Genomic DNA, 21,591 nt, shown 5'->3' on the forward strand with positions numbered 1-21,591 from the left:
TAAACCTATTTTTTCACATAAAGATCTTGGTGCAGACATGTTATTAGAAAGATGTCTTGATGGTGAAACGCAGAACGCAAATGAATCACTTAATAATGTGATTTGGACAAAATGTTCCAAAGGTGTTTATGTGGGAAGGTCAACACTTGAAATTAATGTTGCATCTGCTGTCATACAGTTTAATGATGGGGAAACTGGTTTGATGGATGTTCTGCGCAGTTTAGAAATTGATCCAAGTACGGTTTTCAAAAGACTGATCGTCTGCGTGTAAAGTTAATGGACAAAAAATCATCTGAAAAATTTAAAAACCAAAGAAAAAAGCTTTGAGCAACTAGGAAAGGCTTTGATGATAAAAACAACGATGAAGAGGGAGCGGTATATAAAAAAGGGAGATTTTAACTTGTTTTTATATGTCAATAACTTTGTATATTTAAAGTTTTATTTGCATTTTTCTGTCTTGTAGTTTTGCATTTTTTAGCAAAGATAGAAGGAGTTGTGTTTGTCCAATTGACTTAAAATTTTGTACAAATGTTCATTATAATGAGCTTTATGTCCTGAGATAAAAAATTTAGAATGTAAATTTTTGGTCTATTATGTTAGAAATTTGGAAATTTGGATGGCATGAAGAAAGAAATTAAATCTTACCATTAAAATAAAATTGTTTTTTTTCCCTCAGGACATTAATCTACATAAAAGGAATAAACTGCAAAAAATTGGAACAAAATTTTTTTTACTTTTTGAGATATCTTTGCCAAGATCTTTGCATAATTTTGACCTAAAACTACCTGTTTTTGCCCAAAAATTATTTTAAAAAAATAAAATTTAAAACTTTTTTTTTAATGCCTTTAATTGTGTTTGAAGTAAAAAAATAAGTCTGAATAATGTCAAGTACGAAAATTATTTTTTTTTAGTAGTCTACCACCTTAATGATTTTAAACACTTTACTTTTAAAATATTTTTCTTTTAGTTAAATGTCAATCGACGTCAACCCTCATATTGTCGATAATAAATTTTTTTTTTATTTGGGACAACTTTTGCTAGGTATTTAGTTCAACCAACAATTTTTGAAAAAAAAAATTTGGACTGGCCTTAACCACCTGAGCAGGCTTGGAACCATGAATCTTTCAGATTCAAAGTCACTGCTGTAACAAATGCGCCACGAAGAAACATTCGTTTTCTGACCAAAACAGTACAAAATTTGCTTAAAGGAAATAATTCTGTCATAAAATAGTGCGCGGTTCTGAAATAAAAAAAGGAGACCAGGCATTTATACATTTACGAACTGGTGAAGCTATAAAAAAAAAAAAATAACAAAAGGAAATTCTATTATATGTAAATAAAAAAGGAAGGAAAGATTTCAAAAATTACAACTAACATTGTTTTTACATCGCTTATTTTATTAAAAATTTATTTTAAGTAAATATTAAAAAAAACTATATTATAAATATACATGCCTCAAAAAATACTTTAAATATTGTCAAAAAATGTATCCTCCACCGAATTAGCTAAAAACAAAAAAACACGATGTAAGGAAACATTTATTTTACGAAAATAAAATTTTGCTCAAAAAATATTATTTGAAAATAACATCACCCGTTATGCACAATATTTTTGATTTACTATGGTGTTCAGTTGAGATAAACGCTGATCAACAAGTTAACGATAGTGATCTAGCGATGTTAAATCGCTATTTACAACCGTTGAAATGACATCACTGTTTTGTATAAATATAATTTCTAATTCTCTTTCTGTACATAAATCTGCATAAAATAGATAACCATTTCCCAGCTTCAAAGCCATTACAAACTATTTAATCGAAACATCACAAAGGTTAGCTACAGCTACTCAAACAGTATTTCAAAAATTATTAAAAGCCACAACAAAATAAAGCATGGCTTGAAATTTCTCTTGTAATTGCAAACCAAAAGAAATCTGCCCGTTGAATAAATATTGTTGAGCGACAAATATAACTTATGAATTCATAACATTTTCCCCAAACACACCCACCAAAGCATACGTTGGTTTATCAGAGGGAGTGTGGAAAATATGCTTATATAAGAGGGCGTGTAGAATATATGCGAATCATAAGCAACCATTCAAAAATAAAAAACTTTCAAATGCAACCACGCTCTTAAAATATATATGGGAAATTAAAGAAAAACTCAAAGAAACACCTCAGTTAACTTGGTCTATTCTAAAAGGGCCCCTGCTTACAACACAATACAAAATGTTTACTTTGTATATACGAAAAACTTACTGTTTTACTTAATAAAAATGCAGAACTACTGAATAAAAAACTACCGAATAAAAAGAATACTGAATAAAAAACTACTGAATAAGAAGAACTACTGAATAAAAAACAGAGTTGATTTTTAAATATCGTGAAGGAAATAAATTCCTATTTAAGCAACCACAAACATGAAGGTTAGATACATTGGCTCGTAACAAACATTTCAACTATCTACTGTAGACCCCTCTAATTTTTAGATAGACTAAGAAAAACATATTCAGGATTCCACACACGAAAAATTCAAAGAGTCTACTCTTAAATTTTTCAAAAATTTATTTTTAATAAATTACTTTTTATCTATTATTACTTATTTAGTAATTATTTATTTATTTATTATCTATTCTTTATTAACTATGATTATAAATTAAAGCAAGCTAAAAAAAAATCGTTTTTAAAATAACTGCTATATTGACTTACATCCTGGTAGCAAGCATTTTTTCCATTCAGAAAAAAAGATATGATCATTTCCATCACTATCGCATACTTTAATAAAATCTTTGATGCAAGGTTCCATTGACATGAGACTGTTTAACAAATCAGAAATTTCTATTGGACCTATTATATCATCTTTGCTTTCATCAAAATATTTAAACATCCACTAAAAAATGATTAGTAAATCAAAAAATATCAAAATTACATGATTCAAATAATAATACAAAAAATAACTTAGTAGATGATTCAGAATGAATAACCTAGCTAATCATTTGACACTTTTTTTCAATAAAATGCTAAATACAATTCAAAGGAATATTTGCTTTGGACTTTTTGTTTATGATAAATATTATATATGAATTATGGTAGGTCATTCATAGTTATTTTTTATCAATTCTGTCAATTATTTAGTCAACAAATTTTTCTTTATCAATTGTAGATTTTCAAAATCAATATGTTTTAAAATATTCAATTGAAATATAACGACAGCAGAGTAACTTTTTGCGGAAAGGCTAACTTTTTAGGGAGGCAGAAGCCGTTGACGCTGGCCTCCCAATAAATTTATAGCAGCAAAATGTCCTTTCTTCCACATCCAGTGGTTTCCGCCTTTCTATTAGCAGAGGCAGCCAGATTTTTTTTTCTGAGGCAAAATGTTTTGGAGACCGACGCCAATAGAGAGGCAGAAGCAATTGGTGGCCAAATTTTGGAGGCAAAACGATTTGGAGGTTTCCTTCAATGGCTTTTGCCTCCCAGCCGGCTGCAGCTGCCAAGTTAGAGGCAGAAATACTTGCCTCCCGTCGGCAGATGTAAAAAATTTCATGTTTGTTTTTAAGTTAATGAACATTTAAAATATTAATTAAGAACAAATGTTATATATTTAAATGTTAAATATTAAATGTTAAATATTTGATTTGATTTATTGCAAAAGTTTTAACTTTTTAAAAAATTTATCATTTTTTTTATAACTATTGAATAAATTTATTGTTTAATATTCAAAACAAAAGTTAAAAGTTGTAAAATTTATTTCCATGCCATTAATGAAAAAAACATTTTGGCAGAAAAATTTTTAAGTAATTAACTTGTCAGATTTTGATCAAAGTTTTTTTGAACTAGTCAACATCCTAAATTTTTTAATCATTTTATTATTTACAAAGGCGATATATTTTTTTATTCATTTTATTATCTACAATGGCGTTATTACTATTTTTTTTTTCATTTTAGTATTTACAATGGCATTATATTCTTATTTTTAATAATTAGATATTGCAAAATAATATCATTTAATATTCATAAGAGTTTTGACAAATTACAACAATAACAAAGATAAAATTCACAACCAATAAAATGTTAAAAAGTATTGACTTTTAAAAATTTTAAATTTTAAACATTTAAAGGAAGAGTCAACACGTTTTAATGTTTTATAGATTGTGAATTTTTGTTGTTGTTGTTCTAATTTGTTAAATTATTAAAACATTTAAAAAGTTCAAAATGTTAAAAAGTTTAAAACATTTAAAAGTTTAAAAATTTTAAAAATCTTAAAAAGGTTTAAATTGAGTTTAAACGGTTATAAAAGGTTTAAATTGAGTATATAAACATTTTAATTGTTTCAGCAGTTTATTTTTTTTAAGTTTGCAACCTATAAAATGCTTACAAGGCATTATTTATAATATATATATTCAGTCGATAAACATTTTCTCTACTACACCTATCCCTATTTATGCCAGTCAATGTATGTACAATATACTGCGACTATGGCTATATAGGTTGTATGTCTGTTTTTTGTCATTGCACTGTGTGTCAAAGTGTGGCAAGATCATACAGAAGACTTCTCTAATTTTGAAATTTTAAAAAATGTATAAGTATACATTGACTTGTTTTATAAATTTTCAATAAACAGCAATTATAGGAAAAATGGTAATGCTAACTCATTAAGTAGACTTTGAGCTACATTGTCTTTAATGCAGAATTGCTTCTGATTAATTTTTTTTAATGTTAATTTTATTTGCTGCAACCATTCAAAATGTTAAAGAAATTTTCTTATTGAATGTTTGTTGTTTTTATTGTTCATTTCATTTTTTAAATTCTGACCCTCTCATTTATTAAGAATCCCCCATATACAGGTGAGAGTATTTATCTATTTATCATATTTTGAACTAAACAGCTCAGACTGTCATCAGACCTAAAATAATGCTAATATAAAAGCTGTTTTAACATAAACCATATTAAAAACTGTTAAAAAGGTAATCTAAAGATAATGCCAATAAAAACGATTCTGTAATTTTTAAATTTTCACTAAAAGTGGTGTCCAACTGTTGTCCCATATCTTATTCCGTTTTCCCTATTTAAATGTACTGCAGACTATTTTTTTTTTTAATGTTTAATATTCCGACTCTCTTGTTCATTAAGATTCCCCTATTTATAAGATTTTATAGTTATATTTCTGACCTTCCTGTTTATTAAGATCCCCCTGTTTATTTGGCAAGTGAGAGTATAAATTTATTCATTATATTTTAAACTGAATAATTTAGACTTTCAATATACAGTATATCAATGATTTCATTTGCAAAAAAATTTGGTCATTGCTTTTAAACATTTTAAAGATTGTGACTTGTTTCAAACCTGATTATAAAAATCTTTTTGTGATCAGGTTGTATTTTGTCAATAATATTGAGTCAATAGTATTTACAAAATACAATGTGGTTGCAAAATACAATTTTACAAGGGGGGTAAAAATCTCATTATAGAATTTAATACAAGATTTTTATAAGTGAATAAAAATTTAATATAAAATATTTTTACTGGGGAGTAAAAATTAATTATTAGTTAAAAAGATAGTAGTAAAAATATTATTCTTCACCAGAATTTGTATAGGTTAAAAAATCTTCATAGAATATTAGTTGGCTTGACTAAAGTGTGTTTTTCATTTTCAATAAAGTTGCAAAAAATTTTATTTTTAAAAAACAAGTTTAGTTTTGATAAAAGTTTTTAATATTGGAAAAATTCAACCTGACATCAAAATAAATTAATTTTTATTAATTCTTAATTAATATTAAAGAACGTTGTATTTTCCAAGTATTGTTACAATATCTAATGATTCAAGTTAAGAATATACTAAACTTTCATTTTACGATTATGGTCGTAAAATGAAAGTATCAAATTTTGATCATAAACTGACAATTTAGTTATTTATTATAAACTTTTTTTCTCAAAATGATTTTTTTGCATAAACAACTTTTTGAGGCATATAAATGAACTTTCCAATTTTATCATTTTTAATATGAAAACTACTACTTTATTCCAAAAAAATTTTTGATTTAATTTGATTTGCATTTATTTGATAAAATTACTATTTTAATTAAATAGTCAAATTTTCCTAAATAATTTACATAAAACGAAACTTTAATGTCAAATTTGCTCTTAATTAATATTTAAATTGTTCGTTAACTTATGTTTGTTAAATTTATGTAACGTTACTTTATGTTCGTTAAAAACAAACATAAAATTATTTTTCAATACATCCGCTAGAGGAAGACAAACATTTTTGCCTCCAATTTGTGAAGCAGATGCTACTGGAGGCGACCTCCAAATCATTTTGCCTCCAAAATTCAATTGGAGGCAGCCACCAATGGCTTCCACATCCGTATCAGTGTCAGTCTCCATAATATTTTGCTTCGAAAAAATGCTCTGGCTGCAGCCACCAATTGAAAGGCAGAAGCAACTGGAAGCAGAAGAAAAAAAATTTTGTTGTTCAAAATATATTGGGAGACAGCCACAAACTGCTGCAGAAGAAAAGTTAAGATAAGAAGATTTACACCATTTATCAATGCTGCTTGACAGAACTGATAAAAGATAAATAAACATACATGCATGGAAAAAAATTGATTTTTTCTTTGAACTTACTTCAACAACATGTTCTCCTTCGTTGCTTCCGAAATCCAGAGAGTTTGTTTTAACGATTAGGTCTCCATATAAATACTCTTCTCGAACAGATCTCATCCACTCCAAAAAACGGGGAACAAATGAATTCAAGTCATCAAAGCTGCATGTATTTTTCGCTTTATTAAAAAAAAGTACATAAAAATTAAAACTAAAAGATCAGGTTTTTTTGTTCTTAAATTTCATAAAAACTCTATAAAATCTTAAGTTTTTACAACTCAAATATAGTGTTGGCTCCGAAAATATAGTGTTAGCTCCTAAAAAGTTATGCCAGATTTTTTTTAAAAAAGCTCAATTTTAAATAGATTTTTTGCATAGAGGAGACTCATAAACAAATGAAAAAGTGAATATTTAGTAAGCTACATAATAAATACAAGAAAGTTTAACTTTTTGATGTTTAAAATTTATCTAATATAATATTTAATATCAAAATAATATTTTATATTTTATATTAAAAACTAAAACTAAGGAAAAAAACACATTTACTTATTAAAAAAAAAACACAATTATTTAATACATGTTTGTTATTTTAAACTTTTACTTCTTGTTTAAAATTAAATTATATAATTAAAATAAGAAGGTTTACATCTTTATTTAGTTTGACACTTTCATTTATGATCAAGTAAACAGAAACAGATATTAAATAAAGAAGACATTACTGATCTCAGTGATCAATGATCAGCATAAATCATCTCAGTAATCAATAATCAGCATGACTTATCTCAGTAATCAATGATAAGCATGAATTATTTCAGTGATCAACGATCAGCATTACTAAAACTCACAATTAAATAAAACATAAAATTGAAACAAAAGTAAATATAAAATTTAAGTTGAACATTTGACCAAAAACACAACCAAAAGTACCAACCAGTAGCACATCATTGTTTCTATAGCTAAAAATTGCATGGAAAAAAGTAAACACAAAGATAAATTAAGAAAGCATCTTTGAAAGAAACAGTTATTTATGTGAGTTTTATTTTATTTTTTTATAACAAAGATATTTACTTAGATTTATATAAAATTACTAAATAATAAACTATATAAGTAATCTTATATAAACCTATTCTTAGTAATATAAATATTACTAAGAATATTTGTGATTATAAAAAAAAAAAATTTTGAACAGATTTGTACAAGGAGAAAAAAAACTCTTAAAGAGTATTGAAGAAGAAAGTTGTCAAATATTGTATTAACTAACTTGTCAAATATTGTATTAACTAACTTGTCAAATATTGTATTAACTAACTTGTCAAATATTGTATTAACTAACTTGTCAAATATTGTATTAACTAACTTGTCAAATATTGTATTAACTAACTTGTCAAATATTGTATTAACTAACTTGTCAAATATTGTATTAACTAACTTGTCAAATATTGTATTAACTAACTTGTCAAATATTGTATTAACTAACTTGTCAAATATTGTATTAACTAACTTGTCAAATATTGTATTAACTAACTTGTCAAATATTGTATTAACTAACGTGAATATAGTTTTAACTACAAGTAGACCCAAAATATTTAAACTGGTTGAATTTTCCATCTTTATTATAAATTCACAATTAAACTAAAAAATGATTGAAATTTGATTTGCCAACTAATCTTTAGTTTTACTTAGAGTAAGCTTATAAAACATGAATAAATTGTATAAGATTAAAAAAACAGCAACATATAAGGTCTATGAAGGATTCCTACACAATATGTAAGGCAAGCATCCCAATGTCAAACTGTACTTTTGAAGCAAAAATTTATTTTCTCAATTTTCATCATTTCTAAATATGGATTTTTTATCTTACAATAATAAGTGTTCATTCATTCTACCTTATCATAATAAAGTGTTTTTCTGTCCGACCTTAAGAATTTGGATACTCAAAGTAAAGTGTTCTTCCATCCAACCTTAAGAAGTTGGATACTTCAAGATTTTACAAGTAATCATAAGCTCTCTAAATTATGCAAAAACAAATTTGAAAACATAGGGTGATATGCGCCTGTCAACATGGGTGACATGTGCCTGTCAACACAGGGTGATATGTGCCTGTCAACATAGGGTGACAGGTGCCTGTCAACATGGTATAAACCAGTTATGAAGATTATAAATTAAATCCAGGTGAAAAAATGAAACAAATTTAAATCTTGTAATGACTTGATATATTACCTATAAAAAAAAGATAGAGATGAATTAAGATTTAATGCAGAGGTAACATATTTAATGGGTCTTACAGATTTTTATTGGAAAAAAAAACATCAAGCCTTTTAGGTATTTTGAGGTTAAATAGATCGTTCTACATTTAGGTTTTTCTCCACTCTTCTTGATCTAATTATGGCATATCTCAGATTAGTTACTCTACTCCAAGTAAAACATAAGATACTTTAAAATATAAAAAATACAACAATGTGTATGTAATAAATATGTAAATAAACAAAAGAAAGTACACCATCAATTAGGAAAAGAGAAACATTGGGCAAGACAAGGGGTCTATTATAAATAAATTTATTTAATTGCAATTTATTACGATCCTAACACATAAATGCTTAATAAGCATAAAACAAAAAATCATTTAAAATCTATAATTTAAAATATCTCAACATATTTATTAAATAAGTCTTTAAAATATCTAAGCCTTTAAAATATCTCAACATATCTATTAAATAACTTTTCGACTTTTTCAACATATCTATTAAATAACTTACGGTCAAAAATATTTTATAAATGGGCATAAAAATAATGTGCACCTTACTTGCATTTCCAACAATGTAAAACATTAAACTATTAGTAATAAATATCTTAGAGCTTACCGATACAGTTTCCTTCATAAGCTATTTCAATGTGTTCATTTAGTTTGCATGCTTTCTTGTGTGCCTCACACTTATTTTTGTAAGTAACCCCTTTGCTGCAACAAACAGGCTTTTCAACATTTTCACATTTTGTTGGGCACACACATTTAGTTCGGTTCAATGCATCCTTTTTAAGATCATTATCAATAACAACACACATAGTACCGTTGTAGCATCTTTTTGCCAAGCATGGTTTTAAAATGTCTAATAAACAAAAAAGCAAAAGATTTAAATAATATTTATTTTTGCTTTTTACATTTAAATTATATACAATTTAGGTTTCTGTAAAGTGTAAATATAGGTTCCTGTAAAGTGTAAATAAATAAAAAACAATAATCCTAAAATAAAAATAATATAAATTTTTAATAAAATAAATTGTGTATTTGTTGAATAGTGAAAAACTTTTTATAACAATAAATAAAGGATATTTTTTAAGTTTTGTTTGGCAATTATGATTTATATATATATATATATATATATATATATATATATATATATATATATATATATATATATATATATATATATATATATATACCGTCAGATGGGGTAATACGGCCAGTTTAGCATATTTATCAGTTTTTTGCTAAAATCTGCTAAAGTTTTAAAGATCCAATGTCCAATTCTACATACTTTTTATAGCCCAATGCTAACAACCATTTTAATATCTGTTACAAAAAAATTAAAATAATAATAATTTTGTTGTTAAGTGTTTTTTGCATGTCATTAATTTTGTGTTCTGAGATTTTAAAAACACTAACTATTGCCAAGCAAATATTTGAGGGGCAATATGGCCATAATTTTAACCAGACCTCTAGGAGCTACTTTGGTAAGTGCATTTTTAAGCTTCAAGCATTAACCTTAAGGTAACTGGGGTAAATAGGTCATTTTAAAAATTAAAGGAAGGTTACACACACAGTAACTTTCCCGTAGAGCAAGTGGACAAGGCTATAAAGGCTATTACTGCTGGTATTCCGATTAAAAGGGTCTGAGACCAACAAAGTTTTAGAAATTATCTATGTGGTAAGACCAATAATATGTGGAAAACTTATTGAGCTGCTGCTCCTGCTGATGAAGAGCTTGTCATTGTTCAAAATTGAGCAATGACAAGCAATTTATATGCAGGAAGAAAAGCTTTCGAATCTGGCTGCATTAAGACAATTCATTAAAAGTTTAAATGCTTGTCAAACAAAAGTGAACTTATCTGGGCAAGATTAGGCTGACGGATTTTTGAAAAGGAACCACTAACTAATTTTATAGAGAATTGGTCAGAACAGTTAAAGGAGTGGTGCAGCTGTAGGTGAAGAACAGCTTTCTTTTTTTTTTTAACAATCTGCACAACCTGATCAGGGACATTGTCTGTCTAATGTAATGAACTATTATAAGGCTAATCTCAGCAAAAATCCTGGCTCCAAGAAAATAAGTTATAGAGCCCACAAGGCATCCAGATGCCATTATAAAGATTGATTTGCCTTTGCAATATGTTATGAATTTTTGTATTTTATTGCATTTATAATTATATTTTAAACTTTATTATAAAAATGTATTTTTAGGATTTGAAACATACTTCCTTTAATTTCATAAACATGTATTGCAATGTTTTGCTGTTTAAATTAGATTTTTTTGTTAAGTGCCCTAACTACACCATATTTTGACTTTTCAAAAATGATTTTCATTCATAAACTTAAGTTAAAGTTTTAAAGCCACATTGCTGATTTTCACATATAATGTGCATCTTGCAATTCTTGAATAAAGTTCACGAATTTAGAGCTCTTATTAATTTTTTTGAACTATATTTGATAATCTATTTTGTGATTTGTGACCAAGTGGCCAAACTACCCCATTTTTAGATTTCTTAAAAATGATTTTTATTAATAAGTTGTGGTTAAAGTTTTAAAGCTACATGGCTGATTTTCACATATAATGTGCATCTTGTTGGAGTAAGTTTTAAATAAAATCTACAAATTTATATCTCTTATATTTAGCAAATTATTGAAAGAAAAAAAAAAACAATAAAAATGTGGCCATATTTCCCTATCTGACAGTATACATATATATATATATATATATATATATATATATATATATATATATATATATATATATATATATATATATATATATATATATATATATATATATATATACTGTCAGATAGGGAAACATCGAATGAAGGTTTGGTTAGGGCAGGTAGTCTATCAAATAATTCAAAATCAAATTTTTTTTTAAGTTTTTAAATGTTTACCAGTATATATATATATATATATATATATATATATATATATATATATATATATATATATATATATATATATATATGTATATATATATATATATATATATATATATATATATATATATATATATATATATATATATATATATATATATATATATATATATATATATATATATATATATATATATATATGAAGACCACACTGGAAGAACGATCAGAATTACAAATTTGATTTTTTTGAGTTATTGCCTTTTTATTGTAGCCCTGGGTTCATACTTTGTCTACCTGAAGTGACTAATCGAAAAACGATTGGAGTCTGGAGTTATAGTTTTTTAAACTACATAATAATTGAACTACATAATGATGCTTTAAATCTTAAAAATTGATTTTCTCAAAACAGCAAAAGTGTGACTCTCATCGTTCTTCCAGTGTGGTCTTCATATATATATATATATATATATATATATATATATATATATATATATATATATATATATATATATATATATATATATATACATATATATATATATATATATATATATATATATATATATATATATATATATATATATATATATATATATGCATATATATATATATATATATATATATATATATATATATATATATATATATATATATATATATATATATATATATATATATATATATATATATATATAGATATGTATATATATATATATATACATATAAATATATATATATATATATGTTTGGATTTATACCTCCTTCTTTTAAATATTCCATATATACTATGACATTTGGATTTGGTTTTTTAAAGTATTTTGGTTTCTTTACTTTTAATTTACATTATAAAATACATTGAATATTGATTGCTTACATAATTGAGCCAGGTTATCAATTTGATGTATTTCACTAAGCGTCATTATTTCATCAAACTTTTCTTCCATTTCGTTGATGTTTGGTAGAAATTGAAAACCATTATTAATATAGTTGACAGGTTGATAATCACTTTCAAGAATTTTTGAAAGATCGTCATGTTCTTCATCTCCTTCAGAACTAACTACAAAGCTTTGCTAAAAATTAAACAGTGTTTAACATGATCATGAGTTTAACATTAAATATGATTAATGCTAATTAGTGTATAATAAATTGTCAATAGGTACCAAGGGAGACATAAAAATGACCAAGGTGAGGCCAATTGAAATATACAGAACTATAGACCCACAGATATAAAAAAGACTAAAAGTATACTATACAAGACCATAGAATAACTAGGGAAATTAAGAGATACTGAAGACATTTCTTCACTGCTGACCTTTCATGGATACTATATATAAAATCAATTGCTTAATTAGCATCTGCTAAGGTTGCTTCTCTTTATCATGCTCGCCCACATAAAATTCAAAATATACTGATTATTAAAAAATGCAAGGCTTATATTACTTCAAAAGATTAAAATACAAAATCAAGTTTATCTAATTTTAAAATACAAATTGTTGAACATTTAACATTTTGAATTGAGTATTTCAATTTAAATGTTCAAATTTATGTTTTAATTAAATGTGGGTAAATGTTAAATTTTTTACCCTCATTTCAACATTTTTTATTTAAAAAAATTTCCATCCTAGTTACAATATACTGAATCATAAAACATTTTACATAATTCAATATCATGGATTCAATATGGATCAACTCAATATGAACCAATAATTTATTGGGAATTTTTTTTCATTCGCAAAATGTTTTAATCAAATTAAGAATTTATGAAGGTTATTTATAAAAATAAATAAGCCTACATCTTTATTATCAACTTATAAATAGTTTAAACAAAATTAACAAATAAAATAAAGTAAAACAGAAATATATTATATTAAAAATATATCAAATAAGAATATAGCAATATATTTTTTGTGATAAATTATTATATATCTGCTTGCAACATAAATAATTTATTTTATATATTATAAAATAGAATATACTTTTTGTTTCATAGTCTGTACAAAGCTTATTCACAAACAGTGTTTTCATAATGTAATAACTCTAATTAAAATAAATAGAAATCTATTAAGAATCGAAAAAAATATGTTCTCTATTATAATAATTTTTTTTTTTCACTTAAAGACTTATACACATGACTCAAACAGAAAAAAATGAACATGTATTTAAGTTTCAACTTTAATGTTTTCAAAAAAAATTAGTTTTCAGGCCCACTTTTTTTCTAAAGGACCTTTTTTTATTTAAAGAAATTTTAAAGGACATTTTTAGAATTTAATGATTATGCCCCCTCCCCCACTTCGAAACCCATGTCGTCAGCCATGGTTTCTTAAGAACAATTCTATCCAGTAATGTCAGTTTTAACAAAAATTTCCAATATATCAAATTTAGAGAACTATAAACGCTTTTTTTTCTTAAATATTTTTTTCGTATTTAAGTTAATTTTTTTTTTTAATTAATTTAGATTAAATAAGGTTATAGTATTGTCTAACCCTCGGAAGTATTGTCGAAGTACCTCAAAGTGTTTGAGATCGGTACTTCGTCAAAAAATTGCCGACCTTGTTGTTTCAACGTTTTATGGTAAAGCCATCAAATTTTTTTTGCCAATCTGATGCTGACCTCTAAAAGATTTTGCCGATTTGATGCCGAAATCTAAAAGATTGCCGATAATTATAGTATAGTCTACTGCATAATCCGTAGTCAATATATGATACATATAATCAATCATGGGCACCCACAGGATTTTTAATGTATTGTGCTAACTTCCAAATTAAGTATGTTCATTAGGGCAATTCTATTATTTCCAACAAATATTGGCATAGATGAGGAAAGTTCTGTGAATAAAACTAAGAACAATGGTGTTATAATTTTAAAATAAAAATATAAACAGATCAGGGAAAAGTATTTTAGGTGTAATTTTCTATTAAAAACAAAATATTCAAAGCTGAACTATTAAAATATTAAAATATCAAAATATCAAAAGTTAGTTATGTTTAAAGCGCTAGATTTAATTGTAATGGGTGACCTTAATGCTGATCTCATTAAAGCATGCCTAAATCCGGGTAAATCACTATTATGTTAACTTAACTTAGCTGGAGTGAGGATTCAGAATACTAAACCCACCAGAATATCAAATACCTATTCCACATGCCTCGAAATAATTGCCATAGATCATAATCTAGTATGCCTTAAGTAAATAACAACTATACCAGTGATCATTTTCTTGTATCAGCATTTATAAAAACAGATTCAATATTAAATAAACTGAAACCTGTATCTAAAAGATCATTTAAAAATATGAACTTCAAAGATCTCAATAAGAGAATTAAATTAATTAAACTTGAGCCATCAATGACAACAAACGAACTAGTATGTAGTTGGTATAATGCAATCAGAATAATAATAGATGAATTTGTGCATGTTAAAAACTTTCCACGTCGAACAACTAGACCTCAATGGATTGACGAAGAAATAAAAGTCATGATAAATAGAAGAAATTATTTAGCTAAAAAAAGGAAAAAACATATAGAGTTTACAGATGAAAAAGAAAAAGAACTTAAGGTTATTAAAAAACAGATCAGAAGCCTTATAAGGAAGTTTGAAATAGACAAAGGAAAAGAGGCATTCGAAAGCAAAACCCCTCGATGGTTAGAAGTATATTAAGAAAATGTGTATCAATATATAAAAATCAAACTCTTGATAAAAATACAATCATTTTAAACAATCTAAATAACCATCTAGCTTCAGTAGTTCAATGCGAATATAGGACTTCGCTTGTATGGCCATACGGATGTGACCAAATCGACAGCTTTAGTTTTAAGTTAGTGAAAATAGAATCCGTATTGAACGTACTTAAACAATTAAAAAACAACTCATCAGCTGGACATGATGGACTCTCAGCTTATTTAATCAAACGATTGACCAATTCTCTAGCAACAAATCTAACCATCATTCTAAACAAATCTATAGATGAGGGTGTATTTCCTGAAATCTGGAAAAAAGCCAATATTACAACAATATTGAAGGGAAAAGGTAGAAAATCTGATCCTGAAAACTATTGCCCTATCTCAGTTTTACCATTACTTTCAAGTGTTTACGATAAGTAATATGCAGACAACTGTATAGTATAGCTAATATAGTGAAGCTAATAAAATAATATAGTGAAGCTAAAAATAAATATCAATCCAGCAATTTGGATTCAGGAAGAATTCCAACATTGAAACTACATTAATAATAGCAACTAACTCTGGTATAGCTCGTTAAATGAACGAAATCTTGTGGGCACCCTATTAATAGACTTAACAAAAGCATTTGATAGTACTCCACATTAAAATCTACTAAATGGGCTTGCTAAAATGGGACTAAGTCAAAAAGCTGGTAAACTATTTCAAAATTACCGAGAAGGAAGGGTTCAGAGGGTGAAAAACGGATATAAGATTACCCAATGGAAGCCGATAAAAAGAGGCGTACCTCAAGGTCTTAAACCTGAATTTTCAAAATCTACATAAGAGATCTTCCACAATCATTAACAACTGAATCTTATTTATTTGCCAATGACACTAACTTATCAGCTGCAGACAGCTCACTGCAAGTTGTCGCTTAGAAATTAATCAAAGCGTTTGGAGATACAAATAAGTTCTGTGTTGATTATGGTTCCACTATTAACTCAGGTAAAATGCAACTGATGGCGTTCAAATCACCGAGAAAAAAACTTCCAGATTTTACACATTAAAACAGAATTTACACATTAAAATTGGAAATATTGAGATTCAACCAGTAACTCAAGTTAAGCTATTAGGGGTCACTATAGATCAACATATCCAATTCAAAGAATAAATTGATACAACCATGAAAAAATGCCACTCTAGTATGGGAATGTTAGCAAAAGCATCTGCCAGGCTTCCGAGGGAACTTTTAAATATAGCGTATAAAGGACTTATACGGAGTCAGTTAGAATATGCCAGCATAGTATACCTTGGTCAATCCAAGGCGCAACTAAAGAGGCTTGACGTAATACAAAAGCAGTGTGCCCGAATTATCTGTCATAAACCTATGAACACTCATTCGGCTTTCCTTTTGGACGAACTAAAGCTGTACACCTTGGGGGAAAGAAGAAATGTTCATGCAACAATAATAGTCAAGTTGGCGTTGTCGGGATTATGTCATCCATTGATGGCTAACATGCTTAAAATGAACGGTGACTCAAACCTTGTTGTTAAAAAAGCGGCAAACCGACAAGGAAGTAAAGTCTTCGATATAATAGGGGCTAACATATTTAACATAGATGGCTCCTAATATATCCAAAGTTTTATGCCTTAGGCATATACTACTCAAGCAGTGGAAGAGGAACCGGAAATAAAAGAACACTAAATAACAAATATATATATATATATATATATATATATATATATATATATATATATTATATAGTGATTGTAATTATAAAGGCAAAGTTTTTCAACTTTTATTGAGTTTAAATAATAATAATTAATAACAATAACAAAAGCGTTGTGCGGAACGGCAAAATAATAAACTTTTATACAATCATTCAGGCTAACAATGAATTTGCAGATAACATTGAATTAGGGGCCATCCATATATTATGTACGCAAAAAACTCTACACTTAAGGGGCTAACCCCCTCCTCCAACTCCATTCACGCACGCGAATGTGATCTTTTTTTGCGTTGTTCAACCTTTATAACCTTAACAGGCCATGAACGTAAGCGGCGTTTACCTTTTATGAATGGGCAAGTGAACGTGAACTGCCACCTCAATTTTTTGCGTTTGCGTACACACATTTGTTGGACCCTCCCCCTTCCCCTATTTACGCAAATTACTCTACTTGGTACACCTCTTTAACCTTTAAGTTTCTGCATTCGTTTTCCGTATATTTACATAAGTATACAGGAAACGAATGCAGAAGATATTCTTAAAAAAATTTTCATGTATCTCTACCAAGTACCCAGCTTGGTCCCGAAATCCGAGCAGATACCTGGCAGAAACTCAAATAAATAGTTTAGAATAATAACTCAGCACATGTTCGATACTAATGCACTCCCATTTAAAGTGAACTTTCTAGTTAAATGCTCTTCCGCTGGGCTTTGTGATAAGATTGAAAGGTCTTTTAGGAACACCTTAATAACAACAACAATAAAAAATAATTCTACTTTTAAAATAAAATTTAAGTTTATATAAAAACAAAAATAAAAAGTACATCTCTACAACGCAGACATTTATAATTATAAAAATGTTAATGAATTACATAAATGTCAAAGGGCAAAACTGGTTCTACTGAATAAAATTTATATTTTTCTTCATCCATTCAATCATACTTGTTCTTATTTCTATCAAAATTTCTTTTTGCAATGGTGGAAGTATCGAAAAGAACTTCTTTGTTCCCGTTAAAATGGCTGTCATTCAGCTCTTGTCAGTTCCCAAAACAGGCTGTATTAATTTGTCTACACCATATTTTTTCTTCAATATTGTGATCAGCTCAAAAGCAATTTTTGTGCTTGCATTTTTTTAAATGTATTAATGGTGTATGACTTTTTGTTTAAGTTTTGTATGGTTCATTACATTCATAAAGAAAGTTCTCCATTGCTGTAATTCTGACTAAATGTTTTTTATTAACTTTGCTAACGAGGAAGAAAACCTTCTTTATATTGCTTTGTTTCTTGTAGAATTCTTGTAGAATTGTTTGAAATTTTTAGAGTATTTGAGTTCCCAATCTTATTATGTACAGTTTTTTATAAATGTTGTTGCAGTTTTTTATAAATTACTGTGTCTTTTTCTTTTTTTCTTTCAATAACATAGCTTATTTATCAACAAATTTTGTACCTTACCAAAAACTCTAGCTGCGAGTAAAAAAAAGTTCCCAAAAGTTTGAAAATTGCATTTGAATTTCTGTATTGCATGTTGTTTGAGTTTGCATAAAGTACATAATAGTACGTGTTACAATATTATTTTATTTCGAGAGACGCATCAATCACTGAACAATCTTTAAATCTTGTGCATTTTGAAGTTATTGTTTAGAAGACAATGTAACAAAATTTTTGCCCCAATCCTTTTAAATTAACTATACAAAAGTTGTAAAATTCAATGTCTCTTTAATAGTATGCCACCTGCATTGGTGTTATGGCAGATGTTTGGTTTTGATGCTGATCAAAAAAGTCTCTTAGAAATATATCCTTTTTGCATCAGTAGCTGATAAAATACTATCGCTCTATTCTTATGAACCTTCTTTAACTATAATAACGCAGTGCCTATCATTAGAACATCTTATTTTTCTTCTGTTTTTAATTGAATTTCTCCTACATTGTTATTCCTTTCCTGACTCAAATGGTTATTTTATCGCCTCCTCTATTCTCGATCTTCTGAAAACCAGTAATATAATTTAATGATAATTTATAGGACTGCGGATGACATATAATTATAACTTGTAACTTATAAGTACTATGACTGTTTGTATGACTGTATCATTACAACATGTCCATAACTACATATCATAGCTTTAATATGGTATCTTATCTAAAGTTACCTCTAACTACGTTATGAGTTAGCGCTTAGTTAAGTATCTAACTCAACACTTTTAGTTTACAAAGCGAGCGCTCTACTGCGACACCACTGGCGAATATACTACGTGATTGAGATGACAACCCAAGTGATAAAATTACTTATTTGTCGAAAATGTTGCTAACAATTTGTTAGCCAATATTTCTCGGGGCAGTTTAACATGGTAATGTTAGTTTGTAAACTTTACAAATCGAATAAATTACATGCAAAACAAAAAATCTGAAAATTAATAAGTAAAAACATAATTATTTATATATAAGTGGTTTATTTAAAAAAGTAGAGTTGGCATATTTACACGGTTTTGTTTATAATAGCCAGTCTCATTTACTTTGTACATTAAAAAATATTTTTAAATACTTCCATCATAGTCATTACATCAACATTTTCTTTAAGTTTTTCATAAGTAAATACTTTTTCATAAACAGCCACTTAGTATGAAAAACTAACTACACAATTAAAAATGTGTAGTGAGTTTTTCAAATTTTTTTTAAAAATGTGTAGCGAGTTGTGGTAAATTCTAAGTTTACCACAAGTCATCAACTGGACCGCAAGACCAACATGGATATTTTTATTATATAAAACACTTTTTTTTTCATTTAATAAGAATTAATACATTAGTTAATTATGCATCAGTTAATTATTATATTATTATTAGTTATATATTTGCTTGTGTTAGCTCCCTCTGTTTTAACGTTATTAATGATTTTCGTTATATTTTTATTTTAACTATTTTTGAATTTTCAGTTTTATCTTTGTTAAGTAAATATTTTTCTAAAAGTTAAAAACTAAACTATTTATTTTGTGACGAGTTCGCTTTTTAAAAGATGTTTTTGTTAACGGTGTAAACGTTTTTGAATACACTTTTTAGTAACTTTAGTAAGGTTTTGGAATCCTGAACTCATCTTCAGATGACAATAATAAAATTACTTCGGAAAAGCTTATTTCTAATAAGTAAATAAAAGTTAAGTTTTTAAAAAGTTTACAGATAAAAAGAATATATATTCTGTCTTTCTGTAAACTTTTTAATTGCAATATATTATTTATATATTGATTATGTATATATATATATATATATATATATATATATATATATATATATATATATATATATATATATATATATATATATATATATATACATATATGTTAAATGAGCAGAGATTTTCTACTAATATACACACATATATATATATATATATATATATATATATATATATATACATATATATATATATATATTTATATATATATATATATCTATATATATCTATATCTATATATATATATATATATATATATATATATATATATATATATATATATATATATATATATATATATATATATATATATATATAAACGCACACACACACACACACATATATATAGAAAAAAGTAAATTTTCATTTATTTGTGTGTTTATATATATATATATATATATATATATATATATATATATATATATATATATATATATATATATATATATATATATATATATATATATATATATATATATATATATATATATATATATATATATATATGGACAAACACACAAATAAATGAAAATTTACTTCTAAATAAATAACTTTATTTTTCTATAACATTTACTCACCAAAGTTATAGATTGAACAACACAGATCCATATGAAAAGCTCCATGACTTAATTAATGATGAAAAAAAAGTTATTCTACTCTTATGCTTTAATTGACACAAAAGTAAAAATAACATTGGGTTTGACGGAAGCAGCAGAGAGCGAGTTTTATTGATGTTGTAGGGAGTCTTCTAGATGACATTTGTTATTGAATAAAAGCTTAGGAATAGCGGGAAGAATTGGTAAATATTTTGTTTTAAAATAAATGAAGATTTATTTTTAAATAAATAATTTGAATTTTATAGATTCAAAACCAGACATAATAAACCATTGACCGATTAAAAAAAAAATTTTAATTATATAATAATTAAATATAAAGTACGTTTGTTGAAATTAAGTAAAGCTAATATTATTTAAAGTACTTAATAAATTATTAAGATGAACAAAAAATATAACATTGTTATGACACGGTTTAAAAAAATAAAAGTACGAGCTATAAAAAATAGCTTTTTAAACCGTTTCGTACATTAATGCGTATGTGTGTGTGTCTGTCTTTCTGTCTGTCTTTCTCTCTGTATGTATGTATGTATGTATGTATGTATGTATGTATGTATGTATGTATGTATGTATGTATGTATGTATGTATGTATGTATGTATGTATGTATGTATGTATGCATGTATGTATGTATGTATGTATGTAT

At 26.2% G+C, this 21,591-nt stretch overlaps 1 protein-coding gene across 1 annotated transcript; it reads right to left on the minus strand.

The window, feature by feature from the left end:
• Positions 1 to 1,376: 1,376 nt before the first annotated feature.
• Positions 1,377 to 21,084, minus strand: LOC100206268 (SPARC). Its single transcript, XM_065813978.1, has 6 exons — positions 20,911 to 21,084; positions 12,603 to 12,798; positions 9,460 to 9,702; positions 6,623 to 6,777; positions 2,708 to 2,888; positions 1,377 to 1,505 (listed from the first exon to the last, which is right to left on the minus strand). The coding sequence occupies exons 1-6, from the start codon at positions 20,953 to 20,955 to the stop codon at positions 1,468 to 1,470; spliced, it is 858 nt and encodes a 285-aa protein (XP_065670050.1). The 5' UTR covers positions 20,956 to 21,084; the 3' UTR covers positions 1,377 to 1,467.
• Positions 21,085 to 21,591: the final 507 nt, after the last annotated feature.

This window comes from Hydra vulgaris, chromosome 12 (assembly GCF_038396675.1).
Source record: "Hydra vulgaris chromosome 12, alternate assembly HydraT2T_AEP".
NCBI classification, from domain to species: Eukaryota; Metazoa; Cnidaria; class Hydrozoa; order Anthoathecata; family Hydridae; genus Hydra; species Hydra vulgaris.